This window comes from Glandiceps talaboti, chromosome 2 (genome assembly GCF_964340395.1).
Source record: "Glandiceps talaboti chromosome 2, keGlaTala1.1, whole genome shotgun sequence".
In the NCBI taxonomy this organism is placed as follows: Eukaryota; Metazoa; Hemichordata; class Enteropneusta; family Spengelidae; genus Glandiceps; species Glandiceps talaboti.
The window spans coordinates 12,011,996-12,031,970 of record NC_135550.1 but is presented as its reverse complement, the minus strand read 5'-3'; the positions used below and the strand labels follow the sequence as shown (position 1 = coordinate 12,031,970).

The following is a 19,975-nucleotide window of genomic DNA, read 5'->3' as shown; positions in this document are numbered from 1 at the left end:
TAAAGTCACCTCTGGATGGGATAATGTCACCAGGCTCCAAAAGCTATTGATGATAATTTAAAATTTAGCACAGAATTTTGTTCTAGACATATTGACTAGACATATGAGAGGGAGAATCAAAGAGGATCGAAGCCATGGATTGCCTCTAGACTAAATATAATAGGCTCATGCTGTTTTTATGCATGGTCTTCATGTGCGTACCACAAGATTCATAATAGATGTATTCAAAGTCAATTCAAATTCTCGTCCATAATGGACACACACACACACACACACACACACACACACACACACACACACACACACACACACACACACACACACACACACACACATATATATATATGAAGGCAGGGTTGACAGAAATTAAGTTTAGTAATTTTAAATTTTGGGACTTTCTGGGGTAAATTCTAAGTTGATTTTATTGTGTCTAGATTTATACGTATCTATATATGCTTTAGTACTATGTTTTAAGTAATAAGTAGCAACTTTAATAAACTAATATTACTAGTATACATTTTAGTTTTGCCTTTAATATATTGACATCTGGTTATTGTACAAAGTACTTGAATTGTTATAAGCAATAAATGTTTACCACTTAACGAATACCAAGATATACCAACACATATAGCACTGCATATACAGCTATAAAACATGTTTTTCAAATAATAATAATAAATAATAATAATTAAACAAATAATTTGAAATGTCACCAATCATTTTGAATACAAGGAATACAATTAAATTAATATATCTTAATAATAATATATATCATCAGAATGTGTCTAGTAAACGTAATTTCTTTAAAGTCATCGTGATCGTTTGACTTTACTGCTGTGTTTGGAGGCAGTAGGTGGTATCGACATTTTAATTGCAATAATTCCGTCACAGTTTGACATTAGACTAATAGATTAACCCCATGCCCTCTGGGGGTATCACGACATTGTAGTTTAGGCTGAACCTTTGCCTCTGGGTGAGTTAATTTAGTACCACATAGCATGAACCTTTGTTCCTGGGTGTGTGGATGTGTGCCCTAGGGTGTGTGGATCTTTGCCCTAGGATGTGTGTCACATAAAAAAAATTTTGCCCCGCGGTGAGGTCGGATGTATTGATGCCACTGAGACTGAACCTTTGCCTTAACCGAATTAATTGTTAAAATATCCTGACAAACCTTGATTTGTTACAAAAACATTGTTTCACAATAAACGCTGACTTGACTAGGCTTTGACTGGTTAACTCCATAGTTCTGATCAGTGTATGACAGGATACACACAAAGACAAACACAGAGCCATGCTTGACATGTCAATACTAATAAGCATATACTACCATTTTTCCATAGATTTAAAAATCCAAATTTCCTCTAATAAAAGTGATTATTTCTGCCACAATAAGGGGTGAAATCTAAAAAGAGATAATTTAAGAATAATTTGCTTTAAAAAAGATTCATTTTACAAATGCATTTATGGCATTATAGTCAGGATTTAAAAAAAAAAAAAAAACGCTGTTCTTAAGCAGTGGCCATATAGATGATGATTGGGTATTTATTTGGGGGTTTTAATTTATAGAACAATTTTATCATAGCTTCCTACTTGAATGTGAAACAACGTATGTATGCCAAGTTCTTTTTTGTAACTCAATTAATTTGCAAAAAAATTAACAAATGTGTAAAATGTTTACATATTTGTAGCTTTTTACAATGTATTGAGTTTCTAACACAGACTTGGTCAGTGTTATTTCACATTGATTTTTCAAGTAGGAAGCCTTGATAAAATTGTTTTATAAATTAAAAATCATCCAATCCTCATCCATATGGCCACGTTAACAATTACTGTTGTTACCACATTGACAAGCATAATTTGCATATTACACTTTATCACGAAAGCCACACACACACAAAAAAAAAAATTTTTTTTTACAGATTTAAAATTCCAAATTTAGAATTTTCAATTATTGTATCGTTGATGAGGTTTTAATCCTTTACCATATAGAAATTCATGTTTTGAACCCATAATCTTCCTGTAATCATGTGTTTTATGATCTCAGTTATTGAATTTTACATACTGCTTACAATCTAAATTGGCATGGTAACTTTGGCACAGAGAGTTGATGTATATAGTTTTATCTGATTTTATATAAAGTAAGCAAGGATAAAGATAAGCTGGTGAACTGTGTAATTCCAAGTCAGTATTTTTCATGGATAACATGTGTAGAAGCTGATTGGTTGAATATTACACATTATTTGCATACATACTCTGTGCATAACTACATATAAGGAATATAGCAATACTCTATATTGATTTTTTAACATTGTCCATTGATTGTAATATATAGTGTATGTGATATTTGTGTGGTAGGATTTTTATCAGCAAATTGCGCCATGTTAGTCTTTGTAACAAGCTGGATTGTTGACCTAATGCAAGCATTCTCCCCTCCCTAGATGGCTGGATGACCAACCTTGAGAGCTCAAGCTCTCCACAAAGCCTGTGAACTTTGTAATCCCAACTCATTATTTTTCATGGATATCATGTGTAGAAGCTGATTGGTTTAATGAGTCACATGGTTGCTTATAGACTGTTGATGTCACATGATGCATATATTATGTTAATTGTGTCAAGTTACCTGATCTACAGTTGGCAGTATGTAGAAAAATGATGTTTGTAGAAATATCTTTGCACATCAACACGTGATATGCTAATTTTATGCTGATTTTTCCTCACTGTTAAGATAATGAGGTATCATGTGACATTATCAACATAATATACGCACCATGTGACTTATTCCACCAATCAGCTTCTACACATGGTATCCATGAAAAATACTGAGTTTGAATTACTGAGTTCACAGGCTGTGTGGCAAAAACACTAAGTCTCGTTTGCCAAGCTCTGTGTCTATACATCTTCCTAAGACATATATTCACAGAGTCTGACAGGCATACAAGACTAAAAGAACACTTGCTGTAAGTCGTTGATCCTGCCTGCTACAGAGGCTAATCACCAGGTGTTATCTTGACATAAGCAGATCAGATAATGTCATCAGTGCCAAGAGTATTATACTCATCACCACTCAGTGTACTTTCATAGTGTTATATACTTAGATGCACCATGGCAACAAGGTATTATTTTCATTTTTTTCAAGTTTGGGGTTTTCAAAAAAAAAAAGAGAGAGACTTTCATTCTAATAGCTATGATAATACTGAATATTTCAGATTTACAGTTTTCACGAGTAAAGTTTGAAAAGTAGATATTTCTCCATCTTGAGGATTTTCTTAAGATAGATAGATCAGAGTCTTAGACTTAACAATACATTCATCTTTACATTTTTTTAGGGTAAAATTACAAAATTAGACATTGGTTTTCAAAGAAAAGGTCATGTAAACCTAAATAATTATACTGTGGGTTGAAAGTTTTTTGGAAGAAAGTTTACAGCTAAATCTAGTGTGTGGGTTTTTCATTATTTTCACTTAGTATGCGTGATAATGATTGCCATGAATTCAGTCGTAAGATCATAGAGTTTTAAACTGTAATGAACAATTCTTACAAAGGTATGACAAAATATCTCAAGTCATTTTCACCCCCAAGAAATGCTTATTTGAATATTCTGATTATAATTAAGCACAATATTACGACTACATTTTAGTATTTATGACTCTGCAAATATTGTACAATTTTTTTTGTATTTATTTGTTGATGGTCATTTATTTATTCAGTTATTTATTTGTTCAATTATTTGTGCAGTTTTTAATGTTATACTCAACAATGTTATGACAGGTTTCCTGAGAACAAAATCATTTTTGGTGCAAATGAATAGCCATGTGTATGATAGACCATCGAGTACCTGAACCAGATATTTTATGGTCAAATTTCTACCCCAAATATCAGACGTTCAAGTGAGTTTGGAATGCTGGAAAATGATTTTTAGCACAACTGAATTTAGGTTCAGTAGTGCAAGATAGGTGTGGGGAAATGTGTGTGTGTCTGTCTCTCTGTCTGTGTGTGTATGTGTGAGTGTACATGCGTGTGTGTGTGCATGTGTGCATAGAAGTTTGTGTAAACAACTTGGAAGGAAAAACTGCCAAGTCATGGTACTTGGTGGGTATTACTTTGTATGTAGTTAGGAAATTGTTCACGTTAAAATAATGGCACTACAGGTGTGTGATTTGGGTAAATATATATACATGCTATTGTATATGATCTCGTGTAAGAACGTTAAACTCAGAAACCATTAGGCATATTGGTCTGAAATTTAATGGAGATGTTTCTAGGGATGTGTAGATGAAGAATTATTCATGACAAATGATCCTATTATTGATCATGCGAATTAGGTTTTCAAATGTGACTTTTTGTTCCAGCACCATTGGTGTTATCCCAACCCCCACCCCCACTCCCACCCCCACTCAAGAATCGTTACATGCATGCAGTAGAGATAAAGGTCTACATATGCACTTTAATAGATCGCCAAAATGGTTACAACATTTTTGTGTGAATCAAGAATCTGATGTTAAGCTTTGAATATTTAAGCCTTTGTCATGTGTATGTAATTTTATTTTTCATAAATTTAATTTACTGTTTTAGGTAATTTGGAGACATTCAATGATGGATTACAATGGATTCTTACATTAATGTTGTGTATTTCTAAATTAGTGTATTTGAAATACAGACACCTTTATAGTTGTTATATGTAACTTTTATTGTATTTTCCTACATGAAATAAATACACCATGACTACTCTAGCATTTTTGGTTTGTAAACTTTGTTTTGTAAGTTGTGTATTTCGTCCAATTCTGGCATTGATAAAGTATTACTGTTGTTGTAATAGGTCGGTTGTCATGGTAACAGTTCATAAGGTCATTCTGATTCTGATTTTTTTGTCATCCTTCCTCTGGTTCAAAGTGATGGAACCAGGACGGTAATAACCACACAGAAGTCATTTTTACAAGCCTGGTAGAAATATTAGTGGCATGGTATAAAAAATACCATCATCGTAAAACAGTATATCACTGGTCTCTCTACAGCACTGTCCAAGACGCACTGTATTTTGTGGCAACAGCAGAAAATTTTGTTCTGGTTTGTGAGAATGGAAAATACGTCACTGAATTTGAGTTGAAAAAAAACATTGTAAAAGATGATGATTTTTGCATTCAATTATTTAATAAAAAACATCTTCTAATCACACAGTTGTATTTAATATACAAAACGAAACATAGTTTTGTGTCGTCACATTTTGTTTCACCACGTAGGCAGCTGACTGACTTGGCTTTTGTTTCATTTCACCAAATACCATTAGCCATGTTATATCATATCTCTATACCCCTACCATGGAAGAATGGAAAATAACCATTCATTACACATAAGAGGTGTTTCAAGTAAACATACAACATTTGAGACCGTGTATACAATACTGACAACAGAACATATAACCACTGTTTTTTTTATGCTTAGAAAGATACATGTTTGGTGTAGGCACAGTATGAAATAAAAAAAAACACTAATTTCATTCACCTGCAGTCATTATCTTAATACTCTGGTTTCCTAGCAACCACAACAACCATCCACATTATTACTATCAGAGGAGTGTAGTCATGTAGTGAACAAAGCATTCTGATAGTGATACATGTCTATAACCAAGGCTTTAAGATGAGTAATCAATATCATTTCCTAAGCAATGTCTGGAAATAGCTACAGCATTTGTAATATGTTTTCTCAATATACAGAGTGTGAAATTGACTGTCAACTGCTCAGATGGACATGACAACAAAACTTACCCATGTATATATTTTTACTCTTCATGTATGTACTGTGTATGTATGTATGTATGTATGTATGTATGTATGTATGTATGTAAAACAAACAAACTTCATGTTTATTCAAAAAATTAAGTTAACTTTTCAACGTGAAGAATATTTTTATATATATTTTTTTTGGCCTAAGTATGTATGTATGTATGTTGTGTGTGTATGTATGTATCTGATGTGTAAAGGTAGGTTGGTATGTACACATACACATACACATACACTTACACATGTATATATATGGTATATAGATGTAGATATATAATCTATCTCTCACTGTATAAACAGACCTAAACCACTTTCAACAATCTGATTGAAATACAACAAACAGAGCTAATGTTTAAATATAACATTTCCTATTTGCCCTGAAGAGAAATTATCTTGATCTCTGATATTTTCATCCTTTTTTCCAACTCATTTCAATCAAATTCGAAGCAAATGTAAATTGGTTATAAATCATATTTGTAATTGATATTTACAGTATAAATATCAACAATTAATTGATTTGACTTTTCTACTCTAAACTAGGTGTTTAAAGTGATGTTTTGGATATAAATTGTAAGATGTCTTGCACTGGTATTCTATTCAAAGAAACAGAAAAAAGGCCTGCCCGATATTATCCTAAAGTCAACCATCCATCATCGTTTTAATTGCACATATTGGATTTGAGCTGGGCTAAAAAGTAATCAAGAAATGGAGTGAATTTTTTTTCCCCAGATTACTACAAATGTATGCACAGTAATGCATCAATGATACCTAATGGCTTTAGGCGATTCCATTTCTTCAATAGGGACAGATGCATCAAATTGAGGACGTACCTTGCATATGCGTATTTTGATGAAGTCGGACCACGTTTCTCCAGATACATTGTGTCTTTAACATAGAAATCAGGATCTCAAATAAAGATTTCTTTAATATCATTTCAACAACTTATTTAACACCCGTGTGCTTTGAGTTCCTATTCATCATATTTGCATTGACCTTGACCTTGTACTTCAAGGTCAGTTGCAAGCATCAGTCATTTCTTGTTTGTCACAGGACAGACGAAATTCTGTGGTCACAGCTCTGACGCTTTGTACAAGAGGGCAATAAAAGAGTGAATCTTTCCTTCAAAAAATAGAAATACAACGTTACATGGAACACAAGTACAAGAAATTAGTGTTTAGTTTGTTTTTAATTCAATGACCCTACCAACTACCCTGTTGTCCGTTTTGTCTTTCAGTCTGTATTGCACAAATAGGATTTCATACAAACAATTTAGAGTATACTTACAAATGATTAATTCTCTTAAGTGTTCAATGGGAAATATAGAAGAGACATGTCTTCTAGAGGGTATTGTCCGATTGTGTGTTTGCAATTAGATTTACACACCTTTCTCCACTTCTCAAACAGCGTAAATGTGTAATGTCGCTTAATCTCTTTCAGGATATCTGTGTAAAAATACAATCTCTATTGTATAGCAAGAAAACTCATCAATGATTTATTCCCAAGGCAGTGTTTTATCCGGCTATAATAGAGTGATTTATTGACACATATACACACCAATGGCACTGATAACTTTGTATTGAAAAATGATTTCCCATGTTTATAGTTCATGCAGCTGATGATCACTCACAGAAATTGAATGATCATCACCTTAAACCTGATATTTCCTTCGTACCAGGGAACTTGCACTTCCATTTGCTTCATTACTGTTATCGATAGATGATGTGAATTTGATAGATTTTATGGCTAAAAGTAATCATGTGTGTTCAATAGGTCTTTCCACAATTTGCTATGGTGGCGCTCTACTTCCTGTCTGTGTGTACGTCCCTTGGGGGTGTACTTGATATAGGTTACTCGGTTAATCATAGAACACTGCTGCTTTCCTCTTAATGTCTGAAGAATACAAAAAACATCCCTGACTTACACTTCTACAGAATATACCAAGGGACAAAGCTCTTCGCACAGTAATAGTATAGTCCAATACAAAACTCGTATATGTAAAAGGCAAGAAAACTCCGAGGTACATTCCGGCCAGTAGAGAAATAATTTCAAAATTGACTATTGTGATAATCATTCTTTGCCAACGTTTGATAAGATTTTACATGTCCAAACATTGTAGGATGCAGCTGCAGTTGCAGTTGACAAACAGTCCATTGAGATCATTTGTACTGTATGTAAACCATTTAGGGGTCGACTCATAAAGTGCAGTTTCTTGTAGGACTTCGACAAGGCTAGATATATTGTTTTAGATAAATCCCAGTAATAGCTTTGTTGAGTCTCAATCGTGCCTTGAAATTATGATGTCAATGTACTATAATATATCATGTATGTAATTGCATCAAAATCACGACGTGTATAAACAACTGTATAGCCCCCCCCCCCCCCATAGAGTATAGGTTTTCTCAATCTGATTAAAATCGAGAATAAAAGCTCGATGTGATCGCTAGCTACCTTCACCCGAAGGCGGCGACCACTCCCTGAACAACAAAAACCGAATAAAGAAACGACAGTAATAAATGACTGAAACAGAGGTATAAATAAATAAATCAAGTCGTATTCATAACTTCAGATTTTCATCAGATTGAGGTTTTCAGCGACGATAGGAAAAATGCATATTGGCCAACCATGTAAGCGTGTGTAAAATCAAAGGGAGCCCAGGAACTGTGTTACAAACAAACAAACAAACAAACAAACAAACAAACAAACAAACAAACAAAAAACAAACAAACAAAATATACATAGATAAATGAAATATCATTCTAAACTAATGGATAACTATCTATATACATGCATATATGTATATACTGGCCTGTATGCTATTGAAATAATATACTGTTTCTATATATGCAAATATAGTATGTTATTTCAAAAGTATACAGGCCCGTATAGATAGTTATCCATGAGTTTAAAATGGTTTTTTGGGTTTTTTTTGTTTATTTATTTATTTATTTATTTATTTATTTATTTATTTATTTATTTATTTATTTATTTACTTACTTACTTACTTATTTATTTGTTTGTTTGTTTGTTTGTTTGTTTGTTTGTTTGTTTATTTATTTATTATTTGTAACACGGTTCCTGGACTTCCTGCGGTAAAATCATCAACGTTTCCAATAAAAATTCTTTGGAGGTATTGTCATGAGCACACTGCCTGTAAATGTCTTCTAGTATAAAGCTTATAATACTATCTACAATACCACACAGTGCAGTTTTCTGTGCACGATATAGGCATACACAAATATAGTCAATGCATGATTCTCTCGGCAAAACAACAGTCGCTCATTGCAGTCCATACGTCCACATCAAAGTAAATCATCTCACTGGCAGCAGCTGGCTTCATTATTGCTTAATCTTTGTGTTGGCGTTTGCCCGTGACAGAAGGAAGAAACGTCACTGTTTGATACGCCTACGGTTGTTTTTAGATGATAAACATGGGTTCAACATAAAAATAACATTAGCCGTGTCCAGAGAAATATTATGGGAACAGACGGTATGGCAGCAAAGAATGGTGTCAGTTTTCATTTACATTGAGATAACAGCAACAAAAACTATCAGTTTTCATTGGAATTTATACGAAGTAGGTCACCAAAGTCAAATTAATGTAAAATATTTTGATAAGAATAAGTGACCAGATTGTAAAGTGAAATTATAGACGTTTCAAAAGCCTAGATGTACTTAATAACCAGATATAGAGTTAGTTGTCAAGGTTTTTAGGGGGTCAATCCATGAAAGTATTTATAAAAACAAGAGTCACGATTATATAAAGTTGAGAGAGAAGGGAATGCAGCATGCAAGTAAAGTGTGTAGATAACAGAAGTTGCTGAACGACAGATGTAGGTGCTGATGGTCTAAAGGTAATACATACAAGTTAAACTGCAGCCCTGTTAAACTGAAAGAGAACGTCACGTCGTCTGGCTCAACAAAAGTCTTCCTGAACATTGCTACATTTTTTCGTCTGTCACCACAAAAAATCTTACCAATATATTGCTACATTTTGTTTGCCTGAGTAACTGTTGTAACAGTGTATACTTTTTTTCAGGCTGCTATCAGAGGTGGTGTTTGGCGCGGCGACGATCTGGTGAGATATTGGACAGCTAGCTCATATCAAGGAAATGTAGCAATGTATATTAGTAAGATTTTTGTCTGGCCTAATGGTAAAATATAGCAGTGTTAGTAAGAATTTGTCGGTACAGATGATGTTCTGTTTCATGTCAACTGGCTTCTGTTATATATGTAAGAATGACTAGACATCCAAGTTTGGCAAATAAATGAAACAAAACGCAGGATGGTGTTCAGCAAAATGTAACAAGAATAGTTATGAATCTGACAAGGTGACACAACGGAGTCACAGTCAGCGCCGTAAACAGGGTTGATTATGAACACTTTCCATAAAATATCTCAACATATTTTGCAGTGTTCAAGGACCTAAAATCCTATTTTGATATAATTTCAAAGAAGTTAAATTTCATATTTTATATCATTTCAGGGAAATGTGGCGACTCTCGGTAAATAACAGTGAAAAATATGTTTGTATTCTAATTTGAAAAACAAAACGTTAAGATAAGTTCGTTATAACTGAATTCCTCAACCGTATGATTACTTTTTTCGTATTGATAATCGGTAGTCGTATCTTTGATTTTATACCATAATGCTCAGCTGGAGATATTGGCTAGCACTTTGCTTTTACTTTATATAATGCAAATGCTGAAGATATAATTAATGCAGACGTGACTTCCTTTCACTTTTTGAAGTTCAGTATCCTTGTCTGACTGCACCCTACATTTCGTTATTACGTTTTTAGTGAAAGCTGTGTGTACAGAGTATTAGACTTAGGTGATTAACCTAAGTTCCATGCTGGGTAATCGGCACAGTATTCAACTACTTCAGCTGGAAACTGCGGTACCTGTACAACGTACTTTAAGATTTTCAGATGAATGTGACAGAGACTGAATGCTCAAAGGGAGGCAATTTTAACAGAACGTTTTCTTACATACATAAACACTAGGCCACTTTCTTTGGTACAATCCCTTCACCGCAAGAGATCCTGGGGGGGGGGGAAGAAGATAATTAACCTTAACATTAATTCGTAAATAAAGGAGCGACGTCAGTCAATTTTGGCGGGAAAAATTTTAAATTTAAAATAAATGAGATTACTGTAACCATGTTTTATACTGTGAATGATATGCTGACGTTATGCACAGCCCCCAAATGCATTTACACTTATGCATATTCATAGATTTAATTAAGCATGCAGATAACAGATTTTAAAACGTTATAAAGGAACAGACATACAAGAATACGTGAATGTAGCAGTTTTTGTGATTTTCTGATGTATTTGATGTTACTGGAGTACGGTTTATCGGCTTCTGAGATGTTTGTTTGTTTGTTTGTTTGTTGTTTGTTTGTTTGATTGTTTGTTTGTTTGTTTGTTTGATTGATTGTTTGTTTGTTTGTTTGTTAGTTAGTGAGTGAGTGAGTGAGTGTGATGTTTGAATTGGGAATGCAAGTCATACGTACCTTTTAACATATCTGATTTTCGAAATTCGCATTAGGCTTAAAAATCAACGGTAAACGAGATTTCCATTATTCATAAATCATTTTATCAATGTACGACCTGTATTTGATAACGTTTTTATTGGGTTTATTACAAAGATGAAACGCTTGTCATGAATGAAAATTATTACATTTTGTATTCGGAAACTTTTCTTTAAGTTATCAATTTCAAAAACTGTCCCCATTTCTTAATATGTGCATTTAATTGACTTTTTCTAACCATAATATGAAACTCTACACTCTGAATATTTTGCAAGTATTTTTTGTGAAGGAAAGCAGGACTTATTATTATTCCAAAAGTAAGACAAATCATCTTAGGTGATAAACAAAAATGTCATTATTATTAAATTTTGTTATTCTTGTTGCTAAGCGTTATATCTACATTTCGAAGTTTAGAAAACAAAAACCATACTTGATGGCGTACATAACGTACACATAACATCAATTTAACTTTTTAAAAAAAATACAATTGTAACCGTGAATATATAGACACAAGCTTTCTCTAAATATATTTAACTGTCTAGTCCCATTATGTATATGTATGTGGCGTGGATCTATTTATTTTCGTCATTCTCCATATATTTAGAATTTAAAGTGAAAGGTGCAATATCCAGAATATGGAGTACTTAAAACTGTAGTAATGTGTTTGTTGTTTGTGCCATAGTCTCAAAATTCTACTAGAAGTATCCATTCACGGTAATTACCTGTGTAGGGTCAGCGTTTGGCTCCTGAAGTCGCTGACTAAACGTAATTATTTATGTTAATCACCGGGTGTAGGGTCACATGTTCGTTACTTGAGTAGACGCAATCATCTATGTTTAATCACCGCTACCACCTATGTACAGCCTTCTTATTTCCACGTTTCACCTCAGCGATTACGAGATCACGAATTTCCATTTAAGCATTGCATCAGCTTACCACCACCCCCACACCCACCCCCACCCCCACCCCCACCCCCACCCCCACGATTCAAGTCAATATAATGGACTGCTTGGTATAATATATTTTTTTCAGTACATCAAATAACATCTGTTATGAATTTAGGAAAGGAGACTTATTGATTTTGGATTGCAATGCTAGGGTTTTTACTCTTTTTTTGTTAATGTTACTTATCTCCAGGTGCATTTCCTATCGATACTACCTCAGACCACACACATGAGGACTCTCTAATGAGATAACATTGGTGGCAGTGTACGTATTGTTTATATTCATATGATGCGGTAAAATGCAATGGTTACAAATTAAATTAAAATGGAGCGACCTCACCGGTAGTCTACAAACGCAACATTGTTAACATTGATATTAGAAAGAATCTGAAATATACCAGATATTTACAAAACAAAAACAACAACAACAACAATCAAAACAACACTTATTGTATATTTCATGTACAACGTGTCTGACATCGTGATAAAAGTGCAGTAATTGGGGAAGAAGAAAAAACATTAGTTATATATAATGTGATCGTGTTAGTTTTCTTACTGCTTTCGCGATCAGACAAAGTGCTTATTAAAAGCGCCTTACAATTATTATTCCTGGTACGGACCTATAACATCGTTTTATTTACTTCCTCAACTCCTCGTGCAATCGATTATTTTGTGCATGCGATTGATTGAAATAGATTGATGTAAATCTCGCTATGTTTTTTGTTAACATGTCATGTAAAATAAATAAACCGCCCCGATGTTTTCTGGCTATTTGGATTACGATGTATGTCATGTTGTGAACTTTACATTTTTTCAAAGTCCTGGACGACGTTGCCAAGCAACCAAAGCTGCCATTCACCATCTTCTTTATCATAACCCAATTTCGCATCATTATCATTTTAAGATCCTCTCAGAACTCGTGACACCTTTTTTGTCTTTGAAGTTTTCGAAGTCAAAAGAAGCCGATAACGCAATATGGTTCATCAATTAAGATTGTAAGGGGAGAAACGGTGATAAGAGTGATAACTAATAAATAACGGTAGCCCTGAATAGTTGAATTTACTATCGATACAATTGAATCAGTATAGTTCAAGTTGTCTTCGATGACATCAAGATTAAAAAAATAAATGAATTTGCTGATAACATCACCTTGTATATGCTGTGTTTCCTGCAGTATTTCCTTATACCCTAATGTTCAATCAAATTCCTAATCATGCTGCAAAACGCTAAATTCTTCACAGAATGTACGCATTGATATTAAAGCTCATAACAGAGTTTGTTAAGGAAATGTCTTCCAGAATCAGAAATATTTTATCACAAAATATTAAGCTTCGTCGACAACATAAGATAGTGACCATTTTTTAGCATTATATTGAATAGATTTGTTGTTAATCTAAAGTAAGGCATTTCAGTTTTTGCAGTAAAACATTCAAATTTCTTTCATTTTGTATGAAATTTTGAAAACGTGACATTTGTACAAGTATGGATGTGGATGTGAAATCTGACTAGAATATCACAAATCAAGTTACCACGGCGGCAGTCGAGGTTTCGGTTTACTAACTTAGACGCAAACGAAAACAGTTGTTCGATGTGGTAGATTACAAAGTGCTAGTGGGCGATAGCGATGATGCCGCTGTGGTACTGACATATAAATCACACTGTAAATCAAGATAGTATAAATATCGGAAGTCTCCAAAAAATGTATACTGCAAAGATTATATATTGACGTCACCAGATACGCCAGTATAATTAAATCAACTCCCATTCAATAGCTTATATCAACATGTCGCAACAATATAGTTTGTGGGCTAGCTTAGTTTAGCTGAACGCTTGGTTTCCATTGTAGTATCAGCCAATGCTACACCAGTAATATCCTGTCAAATACTTGAACCAATGTTTGCTAAAAGACTTTAAACATAACACAAACTTTTTAAGATAAAATAGATCCAAGATTCGTGAATTTCGTATTGCTATGGCGTCACTGACAGAAAGTCTGGTTTCGTATACTAGTATTTGAATGCAGAAACTATAATATAAAGAGTCGGAAAGTGGCAAAGCTTACACTGTACCTATCACTTCTAGTACAGCCCGAGAATTACGGTACTTCTAAATTCCAATATCTCAACAGTAGTTATATCATTTGAAGCGAGATGAGTAACTATTTCTGAGTTTTACATTTCTTGCATTTTTTTTGGAAAGGAACTCAGTATTTGTAATAATAAGACCATTACAACTATTTCTTAAACTGTCAAAAGAAATTGTAGTGAGCTCCAAAAACGACGGATTAATTGTATGGTATGATTTTTTTTATTGCATCACCCCGCCTCTATTATTACATTAGTCATTACGTTTATGTTGAAAAGAATTCTATAAAAGTTAGCTATATTTATCTTGGAGCCTTTGAAGCAAAACTGTTTGAATCTTTGTATTGTTCCGTGGTCTGATTTCATTTTAAATGTTTAATTTTCATTTTATTGACTGTTGTAATGCATTCGATACCATTCAACTTGTAAAAGTTCATATAATACTGTGTAATGTTACCAAATCAATATTTGTTCGTCTGTGTGTGTCTATCTGAAACATTTGATACTATCAATTTTATTAAAATGGCGACGTCATTCATATATGGAAATGTGAAACTAATAACTAATGGCCTGCAATGCGGGTATTCATCAGTATACCATGGAAAGGTCTCCGAAATTTACATCGTGACTGAAAAAGTGACTTTTATTATTTCTTTTTGGATTTTCCACCATATGTTCCGATAGGTACAGCACTAGCTTGGCCACCACTGTCACTACTTTGTGGTGGTGGTTGTTGTTGTTGTTGTTGTGGCGGCATCCCCATGGCTGGGTTCATTGGTGCCCCACCTTGTTGCATCTGTTGCATCTGTTGCATCATCGCCATCATCATCATCGGATTCGGGTACTGTCCGCCTCCAGGCTGCTGCTGTTGCTGACCAATCGGCATAGCGCCACCTGGTGGCGGCATTTGCATCGGCATTCCTCCCATGCCCATACCTGGAAACTGTCCCGGTTGAAACTGTTGGGCAGTTGGTTGTGTTGTGCCTGGTGGTGCAGCGCTACCAGCTGAATATGACCCCGCAGGTATTGCGGTCGCTTTTGGTTTCTCAGACATGGTATTGATGTGTATATGGTTCTGTTGATATATAAAACAATGAATGACGAGCACTGTCAAACACCAACTGAGGAGCCGATAAATCTAAGAGTTCTGCATCAATCATGGACTTAACGTAATAAAACCATATTTTAGTCGTATTCAAAATTTGAAGACAAAAGTTATCTTCCGAGAAAAACAAATACTAGTACTAGTACTAACGAAATAAAAATAGTGGCCGAAACTTTAAAATCCTTGAGGAGGCTGCAGTAACGACTTTAAAATGTCATATTTTAAAGAAAAAGTCACAGTTACAAAATACAAATAACTTTCACGATGGATACCTGTGTAGACATCGGTGCCACGACTTGAAAATCACAGAATGGTTTCGCTCACTTTTGAATTTGTGGCTATAGGTAGAAATATGAAATTCAAATTCAAGCGATGAAAATTACGTTCAATCCTATACAATCCAGTTTATACGTCGAAACCGACGATGAGATCACAATAGCATCAGCTAGCGCTATGTATTTTATCTGTCTGTTTGTCGTTGTTATGCAGAGGTACGTAATACATTTAGGTTTAACATTTTATCAGTCTGTGATAGAGGTGTTTTACAGTACATGCAGTGTGACACCACATGTGTATGTAAGGGCATTGACCTCTCACCGTTTTGCGGTCGTATAAATGTACCCTTGTACGTCACAACATGTCTACCTTTGAAACATAAATTTGAATGTATGGCCTTCGGTCAAATTTCCGTTGATTGTTAACTTTGACAAATGTCATCCATAAATTCAGTATAAAACAACCACGTTGTCAAACTGTGCATTAATTACTGTAACTATTGAAGTCAACATTTCATTAATTACATACATTATAGTCGTGACAAATGGTTTTTGTATATATGCAAATTATAATTTATATCCTTCAGAAATTTCAATATATATCTTATGACATGTTTCTGTATGCTACGATTAAGAAATATTTCTAATGAGTATATGGATAAATACAGGACAAAATATTGTTTGAAAGAAAGTTAATTTAAAATGTATTAATGTGTCTGTGTCTGTGTGTTAAAATAAAGCATTGGTATGTTGTCTCATTTGTGAACTTTGATTCAGCAACGAGTGTACACGATAAGCCACGGCCAGCCATCGCCCTACCACCTTGCCAGGTCATTGGAATAATCTCTACTTCAATTCGTATAATATAGTATGACATTTGTATTGTTAAATCGAATGTAAGCTTATGGTTTGAAAAATTGTTGATAAGACAAAAAATACTTACTTTTACAAAGAACTTCCAAGTCTAAGGTCGAATTGTCGGCTCAAATTTCCACAGTTCCGTTTAAAATGTGGGTTTTTTTGGTAAATAGTTGACCAAACAGTGTTTTTTTTTATTTTAAATATTAACAGTACACACCATATCACAGTTGACACATAGCTATAGTATCTTGCCCTAATGGGAGCTCGAGAGATATATGTGACAATAGGTAACTGATGGTCAGCTCGTGTAGCAAATCCAATCACAAATTAAACTGTCCATGTCCCATCGTACATTGTAATCTGGTTGTAATGTTCCGTTTTGGATATATATAGCTAGTTCAGAAAGTACACAAAATCGGGGATAATTTTTATCCCATGTAATTCTATCCTGCCTCTGACGATGAGACTGGAAAAGCCACTATTGCAGTATTGCTTGGTTTTTGTTAACCCGAGCAACCCCCCCCCCCCATCTCCTCCCCTCTTCCTCTCTCAAAAGACTAAGTGTTGATTTTGATAAGACTGAAGCATTGCACACGTCGAAAACAAAATCTTTACATTTGTAAAAGATAATGAGAAGGATTTGGGAAGAGTTGAATGTTATCTAACTGGTGTTATCGACACTTTTAGTAAAACTCAACATGTTCCAGTATTCGAGCCGTATTCTCACAACTAACCTTTTAAGCAATCCATAAGACTTACAAAGTAAATATGGCGTTGCTTTTAAAGGTAAAATTGAAATCTGGCTGTGAATAATAATTGATGAGTTTAACCATCAGGGTCGGGTCTCTGTGGTCCAAAAAGTTGGTCGATCGCGATCGGCTTTATAGGCCAATCGTGAATACTGCGCATGTGCAGATAGATAAGTAAATTTAAACTTGATGTTGACAAAGCAGCCAGTGTGTGGCCCGGTGCTAGACAAGCTAGTACACGAAACTAGCCATTTTGACCGTGTTGTTATCGTAACCTAGAAGATCTAGTAGCCGATCACCTCGCGATAACGTGCACATTTTCCAGTTGTGAATGTATGTATCGTAAACATTGGTATAAAAGAGGACACAGACGAATGCAGACGGAGTGCAGTCGATGCAGAGAGAGAGCGCCAGGTATTTTGTTTTCGGAAATGTTCCAGTATCAATTTGTTTATTTTGAATTACGTTTTGAAATAGAGAATTCCAAAGAGAGTCCAAAAGAGGGATTTAATTTCTGTACAGCTCGTGAGAAAAGGTAAGTGTATTTTCAATGATTTTGTAACGTTTGAACGTCCCGCTGTTTGAGCATGTAAATCAAACGAACAAATTTAACCATAGAGGGCGCCATACATGATCATGAGGATACACTTGTGACCACATGCACTGAGAATTTGAGTAAACACTATTTCTTTTAGCAGAACAATCTACAAATACTGCAGTGCTGTAGAATAGGTAAACTACCTGCCTTGATCATCTTGAGGTTGCTGTTAAACAGAGATATATGTGTCTGGCAAAACAGGAATCTGATTGCCTCACACCTGTAGATCTTGAGTAATTACAGCAACTTCACAAGTGGAGAATACATGTACATTGTTCATGGTTCTAAGAATTGATAGGACAGTAATATATACTAGTAGTTACTTTGGTGAATTGGAAATGAATGCGATATTTTGATCCATCTACTATGGACCTTGATCATGCAATGATTTAATTAAATCATTGTGTGATCAAGATCCATAAGTACTACATGTAGTACTAGTAGACAGATTGAAACTTCGCCTTCATTTCTAATTTACCATTCCAAAGTAACTGTATTTTTCTGTCCTAACTGACAAGTGTTTGTGATCATGTAATCTTGTGTTGACTATGTGAATGTTGTGCATTTATTGAACAGTCAATGAATTCTAAATTTGAGCTGCATAGATTTCAGTGGAAAATTCATTCCATATCCCTTGCAATGACTTACAATGTAGTGGGCCAAATATTTTAATATTATGATACATATATGTATACACACAAGACCATGGATTGAAGAATTGGATTGAAATAGAATTGTTACTCGCTATAAAGTAACTGTCTTGCTGTTGACATTATCAATAGTCTGGAAAGTGAAACCATAAAATATAGGGTTATTTTACATAACGGAAATGGGAATTTTACCACAGGGTTAGGAAAACAAGTGTAATTATCTACTAATGGCTTTTGAAAAGTTATAAAAAAAACATCTGTAATATATATTGTTATGTGTAATAGGGAAAATGAAAGTTACAAATATGTACATGTATGGGCTCTGGAAATGTCAGGATACCTACTATATGTACATGTAACTTTACTCCATGTATATATATATATATATATGCATTCAGGCAAAGAAAATGTTTTGCGTCATGTGTATCATATGATTTACTGCAGTTCTATGCATTAATCTATTTCCAACCCTCAAGTCAACATTTCAGATTAAATCTGGTTTTGTGTGCCATTTCCTCCTGGTCGTCATCATTCTTATCTGCTACCACAGTCATAATCAGCTTTACAATAAGTGGTAATTTCCTATCCTGGACACTGTGGCTTATTATGTAGGAAATGAATACAACCCAGTCTTGTCTGTCTGTCTCTCAACCATTCTTTATCTTTTACTACTATCATACAGTGGTAATTAGTGTGTTCATGATCCCAAAACAAACTTTCAGACTCATTACGGGTTTGGCACATATCACCAGTCTTTTTTTAGTACAAGAAAGCTACACCCATTAATCTAATGTAACTGTCAACAACATGTACATTGTATTTCTCAATTTTTGTGGTATATGTATCGGTAGTACATTTTTGTTGAAATGTAGGTCATGGCCATGGGTATTATGGATTAGTTGGTGTACATACATGTAAGTCAAATAATTGATTACCTGTAGCTGGGTACATTGTTCTGAAACCAATAAATAGTACTTGTTCCTGTGTATGTAAATTTTATTTCAAGAGAAATAAGTCAACTGAAGCTTTCCTCTCCTCAATCATGGTAGAGGTCACTGAAAAACTAGGTCAAATGATGAACTTTGTTCAATGTCATGCATTATAAATACCTGTCACCATGCATCCTATATTTGGCGTTCTTGCTAAGGTTTCAAGCCATTTTTGAACTATGCTAACAGTAAGAAAGAGTCTGATGAATTTAGTTTCACATATGTAATCATAATTGTCAAAGGGTACCAGTATAAACCGCGATGAGGAAATTGAAAGTCTAGGATGATATACAGGTAGATTTGACCTTACAATGTAGCTACTTTAATTAATTAATACTGTTTAAGATCTGACAGTGACTGCCTGACTGTTCATAAATGATCTTTTTTTCACACCCTGAATTCAGCTTTGAA

The 19,975-nt window shown here is 34.2% G+C and overlaps 1 protein-coding gene across 1 annotated transcript in view; it reads left to right on the top strand.

Annotated features, from left to right (window-relative positions):
• LOC144444259 (uncharacterized) overlaps window positions 1-10,287 on the top strand; it is a 37,499-nt gene extending 27,212 nt beyond the window's left edge. The window contains exons 4-5 of the mRNA XM_078133675.1: window positions 9,814-9,852; window positions 10,261-10,287. Coding sequence (XP_077989801.1) covers window positions 9,814-9,852; window positions 10,261-10,287 — 66 coding nt within the window. The remainder of the gene's footprint in view (window positions 1-9,813; window positions 9,853-10,260) is intronic.
• Window positions 10,288-19,975: the final 9,688 nt, after the last annotated feature.